General features: G+C 34.9%; 3 protein-coding genes across 3 annotated transcripts; all 3 read right to left on the bottom strand.

Moving 5' to 3' along the window:
* Positions 1 to 58: 58 nt before the first annotated feature.
* LOC109162733 (CBS domain-containing protein CBSX3, mitochondrial-like) lies at positions 59 to 3,193 on the bottom strand. Its single transcript, XM_019311418.1, has 6 exons — positions 3,059 to 3,193; positions 1,965 to 2,224; positions 1,383 to 1,464; positions 963 to 1,036; positions 548 to 608; positions 59 to 420 (listed from the first exon to the last, which is right to left on the bottom strand). The coding sequence occupies exons 2-6, from the start codon at positions 2,217 to 2,219 to the stop codon at positions 278 to 280; spliced, it is 615 nt and encodes a 204-aa protein (XP_019166963.1). The 5' UTR covers positions 2,220 to 2,224; positions 3,059 to 3,193; the 3' UTR covers positions 59 to 277.
* Positions 3,194 to 4,766: 1,573 nt separating this feature from the next.
* LOC109164084 (mitochondrial import receptor subunit TOM40-1-like) lies at positions 4,767 to 11,000 on the bottom strand. The gene is made up of 11 exons (XM_019312840.1): positions 10,743 to 11,000; positions 10,043 to 10,124; positions 9,801 to 9,900; positions 9,622 to 9,717; positions 9,467 to 9,517; positions 9,205 to 9,270; positions 7,322 to 7,423; positions 6,666 to 6,734; positions 6,508 to 6,591; positions 5,435 to 5,530; positions 4,767 to 5,255 (listed from the first exon to the last, which is right to left on the bottom strand). The coding sequence occupies exons 1-11, from the start codon at positions 10,873 to 10,875 to the stop codon at positions 5,199 to 5,201; spliced, it is 936 nt and encodes a 311-aa protein (XP_019168385.1). The 5' UTR covers positions 10,876 to 11,000; the 3' UTR covers positions 4,767 to 5,198.
* A 1,938-nt stretch (positions 11,001 to 12,938) lies between these two features.
* On the bottom strand, positions 12,939 to 16,311 carry LOC109157876 (glyoxylate/succinic semialdehyde reductase 1). Its single transcript, XM_019305730.1, has 8 exons — positions 16,187 to 16,311; positions 15,228 to 15,338; positions 15,031 to 15,132; positions 14,383 to 14,484; positions 14,159 to 14,274; positions 13,600 to 13,678; positions 13,352 to 13,522; positions 12,939 to 13,216 (listed from the first exon to the last, which is right to left on the bottom strand). The coding sequence occupies exons 1-8, from the start codon at positions 16,292 to 16,294 to the stop codon at positions 13,133 to 13,135; spliced, it is 873 nt and encodes a 290-aa protein (XP_019161275.1). The 5' UTR covers positions 16,295 to 16,311; the 3' UTR covers positions 12,939 to 13,132.
* Positions 16,312 to 21,238: the final 4,927 nt, after the last annotated feature.

Genomic DNA, 21,238 nt, shown 5'->3' with positions numbered 1-21,238 from the left:
TAAGTGCAAAAAGAAGATTAAAAAAAAAAAAAAAAAAAAAAAAAGGACAAGCCACAGGCACATTGTTCAACAGTACATTATTACTTAACTTGTAAGTTGGTAGGCTGCAGGCTGCAAGCCACATTAAGAACACAAACTCATGAAAAACATTTACAGGGCTCAGGTTCATCCTGAAGGAGAGAGTTCATAGTAGCTAATATATATGTCAATCAGTAGGTACTGACTGCTTCACTCTACCTTATTGTCATTGTCATCATCATCATCATCGATTCGTCGTCTAGTAACCTCCCTGTATGTACGCATTCAGTCGGTTCAGTTCCTCCCTGTGCTCGCTCACCACAGCGCGAACCACATCACCAATCGACACCATCCCGAGCATTCCCGAGTCGTCTATGATCGGGATGTGCCTGATGCGGTTGTCTGAGACAAACAAGTTCACATCAGATTTTACATTCAGTCATCCGTTTCTATGAATGCAGCCTATAAAGGGGGCAAGAGGAGATGAAATTGAAGAAAAAAAAAAAAAAAAAAAAAAAAAGAATTCTACCTGTCATGAGTTGCATCGCTTTCAGAACTTTAGTCTGAGGCGTGACTGTGATCAGCTTGTTCTGCAAAATAGTTCATGCAGAGATGCGTTATTCTTCTTATGCGGGCCACATAAATAAAATGTGAACGACATCAATTGCTTAATGTTTTGACGAAATATAATCAGGTTGGTTGGCGTGAGTGGCCGTGCACTCTTGTCCCTTAAGAGAGGTCGGGAGTTCAAACCCTCTCTTGTATGGAAACACCAATCTGGTCAACACTTTGCCCCTTAATTGGGTCGGCTCGGTGCGAATGAGAATTAGTCTGAATATGGTACGGGCTTAAAGGTGTCTCTTACAGTTAGAGTCTGCTCAGGACACCTCGTGGTATGACAAAAAAAAAGGTTTTGATGAAATGGACTAGAAAGTTAAGTTTACCTCTTCGGTCATGATATCGCCAACCTTTGTCGATTTAGATGATCTTCCCTGAACTATGATTTTCCTGAGATAATCTGGTGTAGGAAATAAAGGTATAATCAACGATATGTATACACTCAAATGACCGGAACTGCAGCCCAGAAGATACACTGCTAAAGTTACATGGATCTCGGAGATGGATAAATTTCAAGTCTCAAACCTAAAGATCAGCATATTGAAAAAGCAGCCCAAAGTAGAACTCTAATAACTCCGAACATTGGAAGAATGATTAGATTGTAATAATATCGTAGTTAATGAGGAGATCATGTATGTTTATATATAGTATAAACTTTATTAGATTGTAACATTATCCTAATGCTAGAGGTCTAAAAACAGAGAGATCAAAGACATCTTTTAGAATAATTCAGCGCAATCAGATACCTCTCTCGGTGATAATTCCAGCAATAGACTTATCTTCCCCGGGTTTTACCACCACCAAGGCTCCTACATTGTGTTGTGTCATCTGCAAGCGTCATAATTAGCGGAATTTCAGCTCCACAGTCATCAAAAGTAAAACTCAATTTTACTTTCGTTAATGAACTTTTGCCTCAAATTTTAATTTGGACATTAAGACCCCTGTTTGGTAAAATAGTTAGCTTATCAACTAATTTTGGCTCGTTTGACAGCTATTAATTGTTTGACTTGATTAAAAAAAATGTTTGGTTAATTAGCTTTTTGTAACTCCAAAATGCTAAAATTCAAAAAGTTGCTCAAAATAACTTTTTCAATTAGTTTTTTGAGAAAAGAAATTATACCAAACAACTAATTTACTAAACACCTTTCTACAATCAGTTAATGTTATAAACTAATTATACCCTCTAATTAACCCAATCAGCTATCAGCTAACAGCAATTTACCAAACAGGGCCTACATTGGTGTGTTTATGCATATACATATGCATCTATAACTAAGCACATATGTAAGTGACGAGTTAAATTAGAGATAAAGAGACAGAAGACTCACAGACTTCACAGCATCATAAACAGTGTCCTCCGTTGTGCACCAAAGCCATGATCCATCCGCACTTTTGCCCTTCGTTTTCAAAATGTCAGATATGGTTGTGCTCTCAAAGCCGTGCTCTTCAATACGAGCAGCTGAAGTTGACTCGAGGCGCACAGCAAGTGGGCGCATTACTGGACTGGCCAAGCGGACATGTCTCAGAACGGCAGCCTTGAGGACATTGCCGTGAGAAAAGAGTGTTTGCATTCCCCTTTGCATCTTGCCTACAAAGAGAAACGATTCTTGATTTAGACTTCAGAAAACATCTACCATGTAGTTTTCCCAGACCGCTGGTAATATGATTCTTGTACAGATTACAAAACTCTGATTCTTGTACAGATTACAAAACTCTATACAGACTCGATTTACAAAGATGTAAAATCAGAACTCAGAATTGAAGTTCAACAGTCTAGATAAAGTTATATTCTTAAAGAGCAACCTCTTTATCCACTCTATTATTTCAAGTTTTCAACTCAGAATTGACAACAATGAACACAGAACACAGTAAGGAAAACATCATATTAAGCAACAACAACAACTAAAACAGCAGATTAAAGCCTTAAAGAGCAAATACAGAACAACAAATTCAATTCATACTAACAGCCTAACATCCTACAAAATTGATAACACCAGATTAAAGCCTTTTGGGTTCCAAGTTCATCCAAAAAATGGAAGCTGATTATAGGAACACTTAGCACATACAGAACAACAAATTCAATTCCTTAAAACACCCAAAAGTTTTGTTTTAGATTTGTGCTACTGAATAGCCTCTCTGATCTTTAATTTACACAACTAGTTTAGTCACCACTGACCAGTAAACTCAAACTTTCTCAGTTATTCCCCAAAAGATCTTAGCTTTTACAGGAAACTATCTTTCTAAATCCTCAAAAGATACCACCTACCCATGCTTCCACAGACCAAAAGAATCAAGATTCAATAAATATTTCCCACACCCTTCACTCCTAATCCCTCCAGAACCACATAAAGATTCGGATAAACAGACAAGACCCAGTAAAGAATCAAGAGCAACAACAAAAGCCCAGAAGGCAGAAGCTAACCTGAGCAGATTAGATCCAAGAAAACAGAGCTGAGCTACTGAGATGACTGATGAGAAGGCGAGAAGCAAATCTAGGAAGGAGCAAAAAGGTGCAGGCTCTCAGAAACAAAAAATAAACTGATTCCTACTCCTTAATAAAACCTGGGCACCACACTAAGTAATAGTATTATTGCGCATTTCTCGCTATAGTGTCATCATGTAAAATATTTATATACAATAATGTCATATTGGTACTATTAGTAATAATAAAAGATAAGATAACCCATATATTAATATTAGTACCTTATCTTAACGCAATCTGCTGACAGATGGAGAACTTAAACTTATTACTCTCCCTGTGATTTAGGTAATAATAATTGCTTAAACTTTAATTAATGTTAAAATTGTGATTCTTTTTAAATAAAAAATAAAAAGCATGCGCAGGTTGTGAAGTGTAGTGGATAAGATCACAAGATAAAGGGGACCAACGCAGCGCTAGACGCAACAGCGCAGCTGAGTCATCTTCCACTTGGAGCATATCAGAACGCTTCATGCCCCACGGAATCTTTTCATGAAGCGATAACACATAATAATTACGGAGTACTATATTTATCATTTTTTATAAAAGACGGAGTATAATTTAATTATAATATTATTATTTAACTAATTATTACTGAGTATACTTTATTATACGAGTAATTAGTTTCCAACTTTCCACCTGCCGCCTGTTTTTGACGGTTTTTTTTTTTTTAAAAGAAAAAATACTATATGTATATTATTTTTTATTACCAACTTTTATTTCCACACACAAAAAAATAAAAAATTTATCAATATTTATTACATCACGAAATAAAATTTAGATTTAAAAGTTATATAACTTTTTTTTTTTCACCATGGAGGCAGGTAGGGCAGTGGGTCGTTATCCGTACCATCCTCATCAATCTTAATCAAAGACGTTACGACTCCCTGTTTGGGTGTTTTTTTTTCCCTAACAAAGCATTAACATAACTACCATTCCAAAAATTTCCTCCGAATTCTACTATATGTACTTCTAAATTTAACTCTGTCACTTTTATTTCATGATCTGACAAACAAGAATTGGATATTTTCATTATGTGGGTTCCAAAAAAAGTGTCTACATCAAGAAATTGTGAGGGAGAGTAAAAATTAAGAGTAAAAAATAGAAATTCATGTAGTATTTTTCTTTCACCCAAAATAAATAAATAAATGTTCCCAACAAATAAAATTTCTGCTACATATTTGAATTAATTGGAACATGTCAAGTCAACGTAAAAATATGAAATAAAAAATGATACATACATTTTTCCAAAAAAAAAATAAAGAATGATACATACACTATTATTCTTTTCACAATTCTTAAAAACCCTATGCACCTAGTTCCAATTTTGAAGCATATGGTAACCAGTTCAATTGAATTGGTCACACAACTAGCTTAATAACTATGAAGTACTAAATTTAACTCTTCATAAGAACCGTCTACTAATCGACTAAAAGTTTGCCCATAAATCAAAATTTTGAATCAAGTTCATAATCCTTTAAATTTTTTTTTAATAACTAAAATATCATGCTTTAAGAGAATATCTACGACTAGAAGGCTGTCATCAACACACAATAAAAGAAAACCCATTGAGGGGGCCGACACAAGTTGGGAGAGCCCACTGATTTGTATGCATCCATAAATCCATGGGCTGCTAAGTCGACCTTACGAATACTAGTACTAGGAAATATTAAATGAAATGAGTGTTATCAACGTCACATCAGAATCCTATCTTCAAACACACACAAGTCTTTTCTGGTTCACCACCATCAACAGCAATCTGTGCTTTTAATTCACAGTTGCATACAAATGTATAGAAGCCAGAATAGACATTCTTTTGAATTATAGAGAAGATTGAGATTCTACAGCTATAAACTGGCATCTAATTTCTCCAAAACTGCAAAATCAACACTGGTGCTAGTTGTTGCGCAGCTGGGGCCTTTTAACTTTAACAGGGGGTCAATCAATAGAAAAGTACAAAACTTGTCGCTTTGATTCTAATGAAAAACGGAATAAAGAATCACCAATCAAAAGACTCTCGCTCCCACCATTCAGCTCAAGTATTTGGGTGATGAATGATGAAACATCTAAAAGCCTCACATTTCTATTCTCCTACTGTAAGCCCAAAACCAAACTTGTAATCTTTCTTTTTATGATCAACCTGCAGGCCATAATATATGCGCACATCAGAACATTATTTGAAAGCACATTATTCTTTCGTGGAGATTCATAATTATACAGTTGTCTTGCTTGGCACCCATAAATAAAAACCATATTTTCGATTGGCAACTGATATGAAGGATGATAACTATATGGAGCAGAAAAGTAGAGAACGGGTACCTCTGCAGAGAGGATAAAATTCACACCCATGTTCAATCGCTCTTCCAAGAAAGCAGCAACACAGCCGGTGGAATCAATCTTCCCCCTCAGACGACACTGCCATTGAAACCAATGATTTAGAGATTGTGAATAGTTTGCAAGTGTCTTATCAACAATGCATGTTGCCAAATGCAACAAAAAGAATTGTATCACAATGGTCTGTCAGGATGGAATACACATGATTGGGATTTTTTTATGAGTATGCTTACGAAAGCACTTCGTATCAAGTGGGGTTCATTTTTCTTTTATTATTATTTCTCCTTTAGAATTTTCATAAAAGTCACATTTTCAGCAAGATACACTTAGCCTTGCAGATTTGCCTTTGATAACTTTTAGTTGAGAAAATTTTAGAGGCCAGGCATAATATTGCACAGAAATAATTCATTCTTTCAAGACTTACATCTTCTATCACCAGTTGAAAAGGGAAAGTTATACAAGATGCAAGTCCCAAGCTCATAAAAGTTTCACATAAAGTGGGGCAGAACAGCTCTTTCATTTTTCCTCAGATGTCTTTCCCAGGCAAGTAATGGATTTCTCTTACTTATATTAGCTTTATTATTTCTCTCTGCCAGTTCCTGATGTTGCAAGTACATATTGTTGGAAAGTACTATGCAATTCAATCACCTTAAGAGAGTGAAAAATGGTTTTAAAAAGAAATATTAAAGATCAGTCTATCATTTATGTATGTGGATGATAAGGTCCAACATCATGAAAATATATTGAGGTTTTATTGTTCCATACATACAAAAACTATTACACTAGCACATCATTGGATTGGGATTTGAAAATGACTTTGGCAAGATCAGCGTTGCTGACTTCTAAAGATGCTTATGTGAAGAAATATGGCCACCAAGGCATACCCAAGAACAATGTTGACGTGTTTAATCATAAAAATCATTATTCTTAACAATTAATAATCAATACCAGTGATAATTCCAACAATTCCAAAGGAGTGGAGTACTAGGAAAAATCAAAGAGAAAAAAGTGCAGGACCATGACAGTTGTTTTAGAAGATTTACAAGAGTAAAAATTACCTGCCGAAGAATATAATCATAACCAACACTTGCTGTGACATCTCCAGAAATGTAGTTGTACATGAAATCTGTTGCTAGAGAAACCTGCATTGAAGAAATGCCTTAATGTAAGTGCATGACCAGGACAGACATCTGCAAAAGATGTCATAGTTTTTTACCTTCTCTGAAACTTTTTGAACATAGTTTAATGCAACAAGTCCAGTGCTAGCAACTTGTCCTGTGGCAACCTGTAGGCAGAATGACAAACAATACTAGATAAATAAATGCTGAATCAACTTATATAATCCCAATTCCCATCTATCCAGTAAAAAAAAGGTCCAATTACAAACAACACATGCAAACAACCAAACAGAAAATAAATAAAGACAAGTAAAAACCATAAAACTTTTGTCACCTATAAACAACTTAATTTTCTAATATCAGATGAAATTGGAACCTTTTGCCTTTAAGACATTCAATTCAATATTTCTATGTGTACTGAGGAGAAAAATAGAAGTTCCACATCTAACCCTCATGTTTCAAAGATTGCTTGTGAAAACATGAAATCCAAATTGACCTTTAAACACGTAATGATAGAAATAGTAAAGAATATATTATACTGAGAGTCTGAGACCATTTAAATGAACGACCAAAAGAGTTGCAAAGGATGTTAGACATTGGAAATTTTCGAATACTAATTGGGATAAAAGATTAAAAAAAAAATGTTCATTGCTGTATTGTATCTTTCAACAAACTGGCCCTAGTCACTAAACCAGAGAATGCATACTATGTAAGTGATAATGGAACAAACACTTTAAAAAAGGTCTGGCAATACCATCTTATCTGTGTTGTACCGAGCAGCATAACCAATGCCTGATTTGCGATGCTGTCCAGCCCAGAATACTTCACCACCCAGAGATAAATGTGGAGTCACACTCTGTAAAAGAATATCAATTTAAAAAAAAAAAAAAAAAAAAAAAAAAAAATTGATGGATAAGGAGAGATGGAGTAGAATCCAAAATCATCAGGTCATTATCACCCCCCCCCCCCCCCCCCCCCCCCCCCAAAAAGAAAAAAAAAAAAGGAAAAATCATAAATAACTCATGCTAAGTGGTCACTGGTTGAAGAAATTTTTGGGAAATGGGATCAATGGTATGAACTATGAAGCTTAAAGTAAGAGTTTTAATTCTAAATTTCTAACTTCCTCTAAAGGGTTGTCAACATATTGTAGTTTTAGGCACTTAAATTTTACTGCACTTGTATATGCATACATGACCTTGCTAATCAAAGAGGACAAACCAAGGTCATCAAATGGAAAGGTGAACAGGTATATGTTTGCCTTCAACTTTATGGAATTCGAACTGAAAGGAAATTCAGTAATTAAAAGTGAGAGAAATTGTCACCATTGGCTTTGAGATATCTTGTTATGAAATGAAAATGATTACATAAATCAAAGCATACCATATAAGCAATGTATTTCCAAACATAGTAGCTGGAGAAGAAACAACTGAGGAAAAATATATATGTGTATGTGTGTAACACATCTCCATTGCAATTGTCTAAGTGGGTTATTATGATACCTAGTTGATCACAATCCCAGAAATGTAGTAACTAATGCAAAGAGTTGAGGGATCCAAGGGAAAACTCAATGATTAAAAGTGGCAGAAAATATTACCATGGGCTTTTAAATCTCTTGCTATGAAATACAAAGGACAGGATAAGGCAAAATTTACCGAATCAGTAATATTAATCTCCAAATATAGTGGTTGGAGAAAATAAAAATAAAAAAATAAAAAAACACAAATGTATAATATGTGGGTTGGGAGAGAGAGAGAGAGCACAACTCCACTACACTTTTCTAAGGCTCCTTTTGGTGGAGTGTCAGATTAGAGCAATTAGAACAGTGATGGTGAGATTAGTAATTGGATAACTCCAATTCCACTCATCCCACCCTTACCCATCCAATTGAAATTTCTACAATTGGAGGGGTAGACCGCTCCAACAGTCCAACCACTATATCAAACACGCCCTAAGTGAAATATTAAGATAACTAGTTGATCTCTAGTCCCAAGAATATGGTAACTAATGCAATAAATTAAGGAATCCAGAGCAATCCCTTATTAATCAGAAATTTCAGGCACTTGCAGACTATTCCTAGAGTAATAATTCAGAAACTTCATGATCAGATAAACTAGTGCAAATGTGTAATGCAATATTAAATTTGAGGAGTCCTTTATGTTACACTTGAGGATACACATGCAAACTGATCAACCTATTCATTAAATAGGGAACTCTCAATGAAGGTAACTTTTACAGACTCATGGTCAAGTTCACCAAATCTCTATCTTATGTAAGTTATTAGGCAACTCACTCAAGCTGGATGATTCGCATGATATTTTCATTCACTTATGTTATCCTTAAGACAAACAACAATGTTCATGCACCTTACACTCTCATTAGGGATTATAGCCAATCATCTGAACAAACAAGATACTGTACACAAAAGATATTTCAAGCATGTTGCAGACTGCAAAGGTCAGAACACCTTGAACTTTAACCTGATTAGAAATATATAGCTGTAAATGCCTGTTTAAATGTATGTATGAATATATGTATGTATATGCATATGCGTGTTTAAATAATTGAATAAAAAATTTATTCACTCTCTTGGGACAATAAATCTGTCTAAAGTAAGCATAAGAAGACTTGATCATTCACCTGAATGTAATTGGCTCCAAGCAATCCACCATTCCCTAGTTGAAATTGAGACCTATAGTCTTTTCCCTGAGTATAATTGTAGAAACCTATTATCATCTTGACTTCACCCAGTCTAGAGCATACACATGTAAAACATAAAATTACAATAAAAATTGTACCATGGCAAAGCCAGGTAGACATAGATAAGATGGTTATGTAGCAGAAGAACAAGAATTATTAAAATGCAAGCATAAAACCAATCCTATTAGTGCAACGGCATTACCTTGTAGTCAAAATTGACCATCCCTTGGGACATATGTGGCTCATTTGAGAGCTGGTAAGAAAACATAACAAGAGTCATCTAGGCATTCTTGTAGAAATAACTGCATCAAAAATTTCAGACAATAAAGATAAAACTATAAAGATCTTATATTTTACTTGAGCATTGGCCTTCAAAGAAAGATTTTCAGACAAATCACACTTCACCCTAGCATTAAGCCTCCCATCTGTCATCAACCTCCCAAGAAGCATCAACTGTAACAAACATGCAGTATTCACAAAATAAGATTGTTGCAAGATGTCCAAATAGTTCAGAAAGGAGTACTTCAACTACACACCTTTGGATCTATGAAGTTTGCACCAAACTCATAATGAGAGGTTGGAATTTTTATTGTTTCTGTCGACTGAGAAGGAATTTCTGTGGGTCCCATGAACACACTGATATACCATGAAAAGGAAAACCAACCATGTCAAACACAGTATAAGTGTATAACAGTTTCCCCTTCCTTGGATAAAAGGAAGGTATCCAGTGAAAACCAAGCATCTTCCACTGAAAATATATATACATATATAATTGTACCTATGACTAAGTGAAAATCTCTGATTAAGTGCTTTTGTAAAGTCAAACCGCATGCCTTCAAAAAGTTCTGGCTTCAAGGACACTATCAAGATAGTAAAAAATGAATTAAAATTGTTGGATTGGAATGATTCAAACCCTAATTTAACATCACAAAAGCTTCCATGAAACCAGTGAATAACCAAATGGTTCACAACTACCCAAAAAAGTAATGGTGATGAGATTATGATGACAGCTAATAATAATAACAGACCTGCAGGACATTGTGAGTGTATTACATGATGATAACATGCAGCTAAGATTGTCTACATGCTTAGCCTACACAGTAAACATTACCTGCTCATTATTTTAGAGGCCATGCACATTGAATATGAACTATAGATATTCAGACAGTGTAACTTATTGTCTTCAACAAATCATATTCTGCAAATTTTCTTCCTAGAAATAATCGCCAAGAAGCTCTCAGAAGAAAAACTAAGCACTTGATAACACGGAGTACTGTATTAAAAGTTCGACATGAATTCCAAGGTTTTAGGAACTGTATTCACAGTAATAAAATTGGAATAAACTAATAGCGCAACTAGCATTCCTGTATTCCATTTCAAGCTCCATAGAATCCAGGAGAAGGTAACAAGTTCAAATGAAGAATAAAAACAAAGAGAAAAGCAATGAGATCAAAGGCGAATAGCTATAAAATACTGACTAAAAGCTTCGCGGTGGATTTCCTCATATGGAATAGGGCAAGGCAGGTTCATATAATCGACTTTTTCCGGTGCCGCCGGCTTTGAATCCGCAGGTGGAGCTGCGGCGGCAGGGGGAGGGACAAAGGCAGCCATTGCTGATTTGATTCTGGTCTGGCTTCGGATTCAGCTGCGACTAGTAAGGAAAAAGGAGAGGGTGTGAGAGACACAGAAAATGAAAAACCCTTCCCCAAGGACTCAAAAGTACCGAAAACCCCTAAAATCTGCTCGGTGTGTAACCCGACCCGTTTTATCATCCGGGCCGCAGTGCTTGGATTTTTTATTTATTTTTGGGCAGAATAGGCAATTCCCAGTCGTTATATCGTGGACCGCGGTGCACATACATCACGGTCAAAATGACGCGCCATTAATTTTAACGGAGCACGTATTTTTTTGTATGTTAATTACCAACTGATACTATAGTATATCTAAACCGACACTGTCTCACGTATTATTTTTATATTATCAAATGAAGTTGTAGTTATATCAAAATGATACTGTAGTTGTGGTGAAATGAGACTACAGTGTATATAAAATGAAACTGAATAACATTTCACATATTTGAGTGTATATTGTACAATAAAGTTGTAATTATATCAAAATGATCATGTAGTTGTTTTTAATAAAACTATAATGTAGATAAAATAAAATTAAATAGCATTTTCACATATTTGAGTCTATAAATATCGAAATGAAATTGTAGTTGTGTTGAACTGAAATTGCAGTGTATACAAAATAAAAACTGAATAACATAGTTACTTTTTGCGGAAGGGTGCGGAACGGCGGGAAACAGATGCTGTTTCTTTTCATTAAACAAAACGACGTCGTTTTGATACGCAGTGCATAATCGATTATGCACTGCGGTGCACGATATAATTTGCCACAGTACGCACCCACTGATACTGCTAATTATATGTAAGCAATATAAAATAACACGAGACCAATTAAAGCAAGTAAAATCTTTATTGATCACGGTAAAGGCCCTAAGTACAATCTACTTGGTTGCTCTGAGTACCGACTGAGTGCGGTCGGGATTCTCTAACAACAACCTATCGATCGTCCAAAAGTCCTTTACACTGTAGCTACTGTGGGTATTTATAGCCGCTATGCCGGGGACAGGATTCCAGCCGTTCGGCATGTCCTCCACGTAGCCACCACGTGTCATCCCCCCGGGTGCCCTGTCTGTCGCCATGAAGAGCCGCCACGCGTCCTTTCGCGTCCTTGTGCCAGCTCTTTCGTCGAAGGGCTACCGCTCGGTGGTCGACACCAGCGTTCGTGCAACTTCCGGCCGTTCCCGACCGGGGTCTCCATGGAAAAAGCCCGACCTGCCACCTGCAAAGATCAGAAGAGAAAGACAAAGGCAGGTCGGTCGTGGTGGAGCTTATGTCGGTCGGGATATTCCCTACCACCCACGATATAATTTGTTTATTTTGACACTAGTTTGCCTTTAATATTTGACTGTATCAGTGTATGTATAACCACTTTGTAAAAATCGGCCTAGGCGGCTTGCGCCTCTAAGTCGTTCCGCTTTCATCGGCCTATGCGGCGTGCGCCTCTAGGCCGTTCCGCTTTCATCGGCCTAGGCGGCGTGCGCCTCTAGGCCGTTCCGCTTTCATCGACCTAGGCGGCGTGCGCCTCTAGGCCGTTCCGCTTTCATCGGCCTACGCGGCGTCTAGGCACTAGGCTCCTCTAAGCCGTTCCGCTTCCGCTTTCATCGGCCTACGCGGCGTCTAGGCACTAGGCTCCTCTAGGCCGTTCCGCTTTTACTATTACGCGCCCAAAAATCAATCGGGCGCCTAGGCGGCCGGTTAAGCGGCAAAATCGACCAAATTCGACCGAAATCGCCAAAATTAGCCTAAGCGGCCAACTCGGCCAATTTCATCCAATTTTGACCGATGTCATTTAGTCCCCGTATACTTAGTTTGATACTTTGAATCTTTGGATGATTGAAGTATTTGAGTATTTTTATTTTTTAATATTATTTTGATGTTATGACTTATTAATTATCATTATTTCATTTATTTGGATGTGTTATTTGATTGAATGTTGAAAACAACCACAGTAAAATTGTCAAACTGCAATTGTGCCACTATTTTTTTGGCGCCCGACTAATGCCTAGCGCCTAGTGCAACCATGTGTATAACCAATGTGAAAGGTTATGGGACAATTCTGCAATTACTGTGCATAGTTCAATTCATCAACTAAGAAGCAACTTCAAGAATACAACCAGGTGATCCACAGTAGGAGGATGCAGTTTTCACACAAGAAAATGTTACAGAGAAGGCCCGAAGGGTGATGTCTTTATTCCTATCCAAGTGATCCTCATCTGAAATACAGATCCGTGTTATCAGATTCAAGGCTGGGCGTGCTTGACAGTCTCGTACACAGCTGAAAAGTCGAGGTCACCCAAACCCAAGCTCCTGGCCTTCTTGAATGCCTAGCAGCAAATAACATGCCAGAACGATAAATAAATTTAGAATGAGCAACAAAACCCCAAAAGGATGTCCCCAAGTAAAACGGTAAAGCAAAAAACTTCAATGCATGTTACAAGATCATTTGATGAATGTCGTACCTCGTTTGCAGCAGCTGCAACGGGCATTGACACTGCGTTTTCGTCCCCAAGAGCAAGGGCCAGCCTCATGTCCTTCTGCTGATGTTTCAGAGGAAATGCGGGGGAATAATTATTTTTTATCATGGAAGGTCCTTTCATCTTGAACATTGGGTTAGCAACTGCTCCAAGATCCTGCCAGAAGAAATTTTCAAAATTTTAGTCTTAAATCTGCAGGTTATTTATATAGAATATGTAACCAATTTGCTCACCAACACATCAAGGAGAGTTTGCTGTTCCAATCCACTTTTGTCAGCCAGCACAAGTCCTTCTGAAAATGCATTCATCATGCTGCAGAATAGACAATAGCAAAGTCAATTCAGCAAAATCATTAACTTTGTTTGATTGAATCTACAAATTGCATCTTTAAATGTGCATATCTAAGAGGGATTTGTTTATACATTTAAAGAAAATGAAAATAAGAACTTTGCAAAGGACATGCATGCTTTTTTCTTTTACTGTTTTAAGCTCTCCTTTAGTTTTATTCTTTTGGGAGGGTAAATGGAGAAACTAAGAGCCATTGGCTACTTTTGAGAATCAAAGCACACCATTATACATATAGTACTATCTAGAACCCTGAAAAACAAGAATAGTGAACATGGATTTGGAAGAGGAAAGAATTTCTCAATCGTATGGAATAAAAGAAAACAAACTTTTAGTTATATAGCTTAAAAGAGCATACAGTTTCCCGAATACCATTGTCCACTCCATTCACACATCTTGTTAAAAAATGGAAACAATTGTAGCAATAATACAAGCACCACTTGTTACCTGCCCATTACCATGTTAACAACAAGTTTCATTTTTGCACCATTCCCCACCTGTCCCAGGAAAAAGGATTTCTTTCCCAATACATCAAAAGCAGGAAGTACTTGATCATATAAAGCCTACGGTAAACCGGAAAAAAAGGTATTACAATTTTTTTTTTTAAATATCAGAAGAAATGCGCCATAAGATAATGATGACATAGATACCGTGCAGACATGTATGTTTACCTTATCTCCAGCAGATAGGATAACTAACTGCCCATCTTCAGCGGGCTTTTTACTGCCTGAAACTGGGGCTTCAAGGAAACTACCACCTTTAGAGATAATTGCCTGCAAGAGTCATAGTAAAAAAAAAAAAATATTAGCCACTCAACTTTCCATTCTTTTCTCTACCCTCACCTCCTTTCATCTATTTTACAACATAGATAAGCTGCAATCCATAAAATTATGCAGAGGAGCATCATCCTAAATCAAGCAAATATGCAATGATGTGCACAACAGTGTAACGCGCATCTCTGTGTATGTTTTCTTCAATTTCACAAATGTTGTGGAATTTCTTTTGTAAGATACTAATTATTTTGTTTGGCTAATGTGTGATTCTCCTATTGCAAATAAATATTGATTATGAAGTATTTGGTAGGATGTAAATCACGGTGACTCAATGGCTCAGCATAAAGGGCCAAATGCCGATGCGCACAAGGGATCTGCCCACTTTGGGCATAATCCCCACACTGCCGCTGCCGAGGTTTGTACCTTGGTCTCTTCTCCCAAACTAACAAGAAGTAGATGGTTTCACATACAAGTGAAGTGAAACCAGTATTTTATAGGATAGAAAACCTTGTGATGGTGAAGCACGGTTGGGAATCTAGTTCAGACCTCATTGATTTTCGAAGAAGTATCAGCATCAACAGTTGACATGTCAATATAACCCTTCCCATCACATATTTGCTCAAGAACACCATTTTTGTCGAAAACCACCTAAGCAATAATCAAACGTGAGTAAGGTCCTGAACTTTAGAATATCAAAACTATAAACACCAATCAGGAATCAGGAAGTTGAATTCTTGACTAACTGAAAGAGCTGCAGGAGGGTCAGACAACATTCCGATTGTATACTTGCATTTCTTTACTACTGCTGCAGGAGTTTCTCCAACAGAAGCCCCATGTTCAACTAGCTCATCACACTGCATCCATGAAAATATCATGATGAATATGCATTCCTTGGCTTGGTAGGATGTATTTTATTCTCAATGAACGACATAGTAGGCAAGACTTGCTGGCATGTAAATAATCGCTAGTTCCATCATTGTAAATCAAAGACATAAACATCTGGGTCATCATGCAAGGGCGCAAGGCAAACCATTAATAAGTGAACTTTTTTTTTAACAAACAACGATTAATTAATTAGTACAGAGTAATATCCAAGTTTAGAACATCCCGAATAATAGAGGGAGGGTTATGGAACCACTGACTGATCCCCTAGCTAAGACATGGGCGATTCGGTTTGCAGACTGTCACGAGAAACTTTAGGCAGTTAAACAACCTAGCTATTTGTTTTATATCATTCACTATATCATTAATTAATAAGTCAACTTAAGAACCAGCATTTGTAAATTTCCAAATTCCTATAGTAAATTTGGAGGGGGGAATGATAAAAAAAGCTACCTTTTCAATAATTTGAAAGTGAAATTTTAAACTGATTATCACTTACCAGCAAGTAAAACCATAATCTAATACGGAGTATATGACACTAGAACCAGGACAATGAATATTATCATCAGTTCAAATATAAAGTTAAGCATTCATACCACAGCCAAATATAATTATGGATTTTTTATTTTTGAATTTAGTTTTCTCTACTGCTGTCTATCACAGATTCAACCACATCAGTCAGTCATCACTATTCAGTAACCATTCCAACAACTTATATCTAAACGAGATAGATCTTCAAATCATCAATAACAATATATGCGCACATAACCATATTCATCTATGCAAAAATCCGTTTAACAAAGATAGATGCCATATTTACCCGAGAAAGAGTGCGATTCCAAACAGTGACCTTAAAGCCATGGCGGAGCAAGTTCATAGCCATAGCTTTCCCCATTATCCCCATCCCTAAAAACCCTATCTCCTCCATTTTCCTCGCTCTCTCTCTCTCTCTCTCTCTCTCTCTCTCTCTCTCTAACTGCGTTCACTGTCAATGGGAGGCTGAATGCTCTCTGCTTTGCTCTTTCTCCACTCAATTACTCGCTCTATTTATTGATTTTTTTCCTAAAATAAGTGCAAAAATATGCATTGCAAATGACGTCATTGTTGAATTTGTTTTCTTTTTTTCCCAGTAAATGTTACCGAGTATTTGGAGTTTTGGACCCACAATATGGAGTTTTTTTTCTTTAATAAAAAAAAAAAAAAATCAAGTCATTACAAAATAAACCTATCTTTGTTACAATATAGATTTTTGATTGTTACATGCATGAGAAAATAAATTACAGTATAATTTTATTATTAGCTTTTGTTAATTAATATTCTTTATAATAATGGCACTTTTATTCTATTATTCAACGAAATGATAAAATTGTCATTTTGTTGTTAATTTAATAATAAAAAATGGTGAAATAATGACTTAATTTGCTATTACAAAGTAAAGACTACGAAGTACATTATAACTCATGAATAAAGTGTAGGTTTTTATAGGGTGGAATTGTCGACAAATAAATATAAAGAAGTAAACTAACATATGTTGTGTATATTTGACCGGTTCAAACCAATAAAATTGTGGTGACTAAGTTAATAACTTGACAAATATTTAAGCCTGATTTTCTAATTTGATAAGTAGTGAAATATATTGAATTATGTCAGGGTATGATGATCAGTCGGTATAGGAATGTGATTGAATACATCTAGTTAGTGTTTTTTTTGGGGGGACTGAAATGCATGTGTATGGTGATGGTTACTTAGAAAACGACTATCTAGCTCGTGAGTTGTAAAAAACGGATCGCCGTTAATACAATTATATGTGAACTTCATAGTAGATTATAATGTAATATTTAAACTTTAAATATTTGTTCTCATGTTAAATTATTGTGTTGAAATTACTTCACTACTTAAGTTATACTCTTGATAATATGATTTTAATTTTAATATGAAAATTATGTCATTTTCTTTGTAAATGTAACAATTAATGGTCTGAGTGACTAAGTATGTGCGACATTATTCTCATACGATAATGTCACAATTTGATTTTTTGTTTATACCCTCTTGGTTAAACTTAATATACTAAATTTTTATCCAATTGACTAAGCTCGTCCTAAAAAAAATTTGTAAAATATTATGGGTTTGTTTTTTAAATGGCTGATTCGTCATTTTTAACGTTTTGACCATGTTAAAATGTCAAAATTTTCGTTTGGTAACTCAGCTGTTTGAAGCATCAGTTTGCTCCAAACCATTGAAGTTCCAAACGCTGCAAAATGCAACGTTTTGAATTAGCGTTTTGGGAAAGATTAATTCCTTCTCCAAAATGCCCTCCTATATGTTAATATTATAACTATTAAAAAATAATAATAACAATAATCTAGAGAGCCTAAATGAGCCTTAGGCTCCTTTTACTTTCCCCATCCGATGTGGAAACACATTAGATGGGGAAGTGTAGAAAGATGGGGAATTGAACTCTTCTTATAGAGGAGTTCAACCCCTTCTTTCTCTTTTACTTTCGATATATATTTTTATTTATTTATGTATTTATTTATTTTTTATTATTATTACTCATTATTATTATTATTATTATTACTATTATTATTGTTGTTGTTGTTGTTGTTGTTGTTGTTATAATAATAATAATAATAATAATAATAATAATTATTATTATTATTATTATTATTATTACTATTATTATTGTTGTTGTTGTTGTTGTTGTTGTTATAATAATAATAATAATAATAATAATAATAATAATAATTATTATTATTATTATTATTATTATTATTATTATTATTATTATTATTATAGTATCTTGTTAAGGATTTTTTTAATTACATAATAATAATAATATTGTTATTATTATTGTTATGACTGTTTTTTTAGTTCTTTTTACATTTTAACCGACAATCTAAACAGCTAATTTTATCAAACATCTTTTTACAACCCGCTGATACAATTCTCTGGTCAAACTTATTAACACAATCCGCTATATATGAACCGTTAATATAATGCGATAACGCTAATCGCTAATTGCTAAACAAGGCATTTATATAATAGTGACAATTACTTTATTTTTTGCAGTCACCTTTTTTATTTTTAATCTAAAATCGTTCTCAACAAATATTTTTAAAAAGTTTAAGAATACTTGGATATCATAATCATGCGTCTTATCTACTTGTTTTATTTGACGATTGACCGGTCGATTTCCGCCACGTCACCGTATGTCTCTTCCACTCGTCTTCATAGTTTAGGATTCGTCCGATTTTGCCTTGGTGTTTAACTGTTTAAGTGTACTGTGTACTCCGTGAGGTGTCGATTCAGTGTGCGCGGGTTCACGGAGGACCTCACACCTTAATGGGCTTTGCAGGTGGGCCGTGACAATATTATGTTGGCGATGGGCGCGGGAGCGTTATGCTATGCGTGCAAGCGTGTGCACTATGCATGGTGCACACGGTTGTAAAAACGACGTCGTTTTAACATTTGACTTAAAAGAAAAAAAAATTTAGAATTATATAATTACACATTCATAACTATACATCCAGAATTATATAACTACACATCCATAACTTCATAACTATAAATCGATAATTATATAATTACACATCCATAACTTCATAACTATACATCTAAAATTGCATAATTGCACATCCATAACTTCATAATAATAAATCCAGAATTGCATAACTACACATTCATAACTTCATAACTATACATTCAGAATTGCATAACTACACATCCATAACTTCATAACTATAAATCCAGAATTGCATAACTACACTTCCATAACTTCATAATTATACATTCAGAATTACATGCATAACTACACATCCATTATTTCATAACTATACATTCAAAATTGCATAGCTACACATCAATAACTTCATAACTATACATTCAGAATGTGGAATTATAACTTCATTACTATACATTCAGAATTGCATGCATAATTACACATCCATAACTTCATAACTATAAATTCAGAATTGCATAACTACACATCTATAATTTCATAACTATAAATCCAGAATGAGAAATTATAAAATTATGAACATATGTTTACGTAACTAACGGCAATCCAAAATGATTTTATTTATTTATTTTTATTTAAGTAAAACGATGCTATTTTTCAATCAGTGTGCACCATGGTGCACATGGAATTATGCTGTGCAACCGAATGCACCATGCGTATGGTGCATACGATGCAAAACGATGTCGTTTTGGTTAAAAAACGCGCGTCCCACTTAAAAAAGAAATCAGGTTCGATTCCCGGCAATAGCATTTTTATATATCTATAAATTCATAACTATATATCCATAGTGAATGAATGAAGTAAAAATTCACAATGAATGAACTAAATATCCATAATGATTGAACTAAATATCCACAATGAATGAACTAAATATCCAGAAATTCATAACTATATATCCACAGTGAATGAATGAAGTAAATATCTACAATGAATGAACTAAATATCCACAATGAATGAACTAAATATCCATAAATTCATAACTATATCTCCAGAAATTCATAACTATATATCCACAATAATGCTATTGTCGATAATCGAACTTGATTTTTTTTTTAAGTGAGACGCGCGTTTTAGTCAAAACGACGTCGTTTTGCATCATATGCACTATGCGCATGGTGCATTCGGTTGCACAACATAACTATTGGATGCAGAGCATAATTTGCCATGGGCGCGTGAAACTTTCAAATGTCCAGCCCATCCCATGAAAAATATAAGATATTTTTTTAAAAAAATTTTTTAAAGAAGGGCTGAGCTCATAAGTGGAAATATGAGTTAGACTTCCACAAAATTTTGTTTATTCCCATTTCCTCATATCCAAATGCTCACATAAACACATACTTAATACTTTAGTATTGGTCTCTAACTATTTTATTGTTTATCACATACATAAATTTTAATAACATTGAAGGGGACAATTTTTTGTTATCATACTATGTTAATCAATTGAATCTAATATGCTTGAAATTGAATCTAATATACTTGCCATATTCAAGCTATAATAACAGTTCAAACTGAAAAGTTTAAGTTTGTTAAATATGTGTCATGTTGCATTTAGTGCACACACCATGCATAGAATTGTTGTGCAGCACAATATGTGATGCATCACCTTTGAGTCCTAGGCAATTACTTGTGTTTAGATGGGAGATTAAGATTCTAAAAATTTTAAGTGGGTGGTTGTCAGTTAACTAATTGAGTTAGTTATTTTGAGCAATAGAACATTTTATTTTTTTGTTTAAGACTATTGGGATGTTGTTAATTACAGTCTAGTAGTTTTAAGAAAAGGGTATTTCAGACTCTTAATGCTCTACATGTGTTGTAAATCTTGCCGAAATTGAAATTCAATAAATTGCATTGAGCTTTGAGGAAACGTTCGAAGAGGAGAAAGAAAAATTTTCCGACTGAGAAGGAAATGGAGAATAAAGAGAAGAGGGGAAGAAAAACAATAAATTGCTCTCATTATTTTATCCATTAAATTTTTTCGATTATTTTCGCCAAAGGGATTGAAATTGAGAAAAATTGAATAGTTACGGTATTAAATTGCAGTCTAGTAGTTTCAAAAAAAGGGTATTCCAGACTTCCAGTGCTCTACATGTGTTGTAAATCCTGTCGAAATTGAAATTCAATAAATTGCATTGAGTTTTGAGGAAACGTTCGAAGAGGAGAAAGAAAAATTTTCCAGCTGAGAAGGAAATGGAGAAGAAAGAGAAGAGGGGAAGAAAAATAATAAATTGCTCTCATTATTTTATCCATTAAATTTGTTCGGTTATTATCGCCAAATGGATTGAAATTGAGAAAAACTGAATAGTTACGGTATTAAATTGACAATTTTGAAACTCTTTGATTACAATTAGCAAT

Source organism: Ipomoea nil, unplaced genomic scaffold, assembly GCF_001879475.1.
Source record: "Ipomoea nil cultivar Tokyo-kokei standard unplaced genomic scaffold, Asagao_1.1 scaffold0302, whole genome shotgun sequence".
In the NCBI taxonomy this organism is placed as follows: Eukaryota; Viridiplantae; Streptophyta; class Magnoliopsida; order Solanales; family Convolvulaceae; genus Ipomoea; species Ipomoea nil.
This window is presented reverse-complemented; position numbering and strand designations above follow the sequence as displayed.